At 47.0% G+C, this 2021-nt stretch overlaps 1 protein-coding gene across 1 annotated transcript in view; it reads left to right on the forward strand.

The window, feature by feature from the left end:
• Positions 1-1702, forward strand: part of LOC137655905 (uncharacterized) — a 3453-nt gene extending 1751 nt beyond the window's left edge. The window contains exons 2-3 of the mRNA XM_068390124.1: positions 1-1283; positions 1514-1702. The exon at positions 1-1283 is cut by the window's left edge and continues 675 nt beyond it. Of these exons, the coding sequence (XP_068246225.1) occupies positions 1-1283; positions 1514-1702 (1472 nt within the window). The remainder of the gene's footprint in view (positions 1284-1513) is intronic.
• The last annotated feature ends 319 nt before the right edge of the window (positions 1703-2021 follow it).

Consider the following 2021-nt stretch of genomic DNA (forward strand, 5'->3'; position numbering starts at 1 on the left):
CAACCCATTCTGGAGACTGGAATCTACCCATTCTGGAGACTGGAATCAACCCATTATGGAGACTGGAATCGACTCATTCTGGAAACTGGAATCTACCCATTCTGGAGACTGGAATCTACCCATTCTGGAGACTGAAATCAACCCATTCTGGAGACTGGAATCTACCCATTCTGGAGACTGGAATCAACCCATTATGGAGACTGGAATCGACTCATTCTGGAGACTGGAATCAAACGATTCTGGAGGCTGGAATCAACCCATTATGGAGACTGGAATCTACCCATTCTGGAGACTGGAATCTACCCGTTCTGGAGACTGGAATCTACCCATTCCGGAGACTGGAATCAACGACTCATTCTGGAGACTGGAATCAAACGATTCTGGAGACTGGAATCTACCCAATCTGGAGACTGGAATCGACTCATTCTGGAGACTGGAATCAACCCATTCTGGAGACTGGAATCTACCCATTCTGGAGACTGGAATCGACCCATTCTGGAGACTGGAATCCACCCATTCTGGAGACTGGAATTAACCCATTATGGAGACTGGAATCGAATCATTCTGGAGACTGGAATCAAACGATTCTGGAGGCTGGAATCAACCCATTATGGAGACTGGAATCGACTCATTCTGGAGACTGGAATCTACCCATTCTGGAGACTGGAATCTACCCATTCTGGAGACTGGAATCGACTCATTCTGGAGACTGGAATCAAACGATTCTGGAGACTGGAATCTACCCATTCTGGAGACTGGAATCAACCCATTATGGAGACTGGAATCTACCCATTCTGGAGACTGGAATCAACCCATTCTGGAGACTGAAATCAACCCATTCTGGAGACTGGAATCTACCCATTCTGGAGACTGGAATCTACCCATTCTGGAGACTGGAATCAACCCATTATGGAGACTGGAATCGACTCATTCTGGAGACTGGAATCAAACGATTCTGGAGGCTGGAATCAACCCATTATGGAGACTGGAATCGACTCATTCTGGAGACTGGAATCTACCCATTCTGGAGACTGGAATCTACCCATTCTGGAGACTGGAATCAACCCATTCTGGAGACTGAAATCAACCCATTCTGGAGACTGGAATCAACCCATTATGGAGACTGGAATCGACTCATTCTGGAGACTGGAATCAAACGATTCTGGAGGCTGGAATCAACCCATTATGGAGACTGGAATCTACCCATTCTGGAGACTGGAATCAACCCATTATGGAGACTGGAATCGACTCATTCTGGAGACTGGAATCAAACGATTCTGGAGGCTGGAATCGACCCATTATGGAGACTGGAATCGACCCATTCTGGAGACTGGAATCTACCCATTCTGGAGACTGGAATCATACGATTCTGGAGACTGGAATCAACCCATTCTGGAGACTGGAATCTACCCATTCTGGAGACTGGAATCAACCTATTCTGGAGACTGGAATCAACCCATTCTGGAGACTGGAATCTACCCATTCTGGAGACTGGAATCAACTCATTCTGGAGACTGGAATCGACCCATTCTGGAGACTGGAATCTACCCATTCTGGAGACTGGAATCGACCCAATCTGGAGACTGGAATCTACCCATTCTGGAGACTGGAATCTACCCATTCTGGAGACTGGAATCGACTCATTCTGGAGACTGGAATCAAACGATTCTGGAGGCTGGAATCAACCCATTATGGAGACTAGAATCGACTCATTCTGGAGACTGGAATCTACCCATTCTGGAGACTGGAATCTACCCATTCTGGAGACTGGAATCTACCCATTCTGGAGACTGGAATCGACTCATTCTGGAGACTGGAATCAAACGATTCTGGAGACTGGAATCTACCCATTCTGGAGACTGGAATCAACCCATTCTGGAGACTGGAATCAACCCATTCTGGAGACTGGAATCTACCCATTCTGGAGACTGGAATCTACCCATTCTGGAGACTGGAATCTACCCATTCTGGAGACTGGAATCGACTCATTCTGGAGACTGGAATCGACCCATTCTGGAGAC

Source organism: Palaemon carinicauda, chromosome 16, assembly GCF_036898095.1.
Source record: "Palaemon carinicauda isolate YSFRI2023 chromosome 16, ASM3689809v2, whole genome shotgun sequence".
Lineage (NCBI taxonomy): Eukaryota > Metazoa > Arthropoda > Malacostraca > Decapoda > Palaemonidae > Palaemon > Palaemon carinicauda.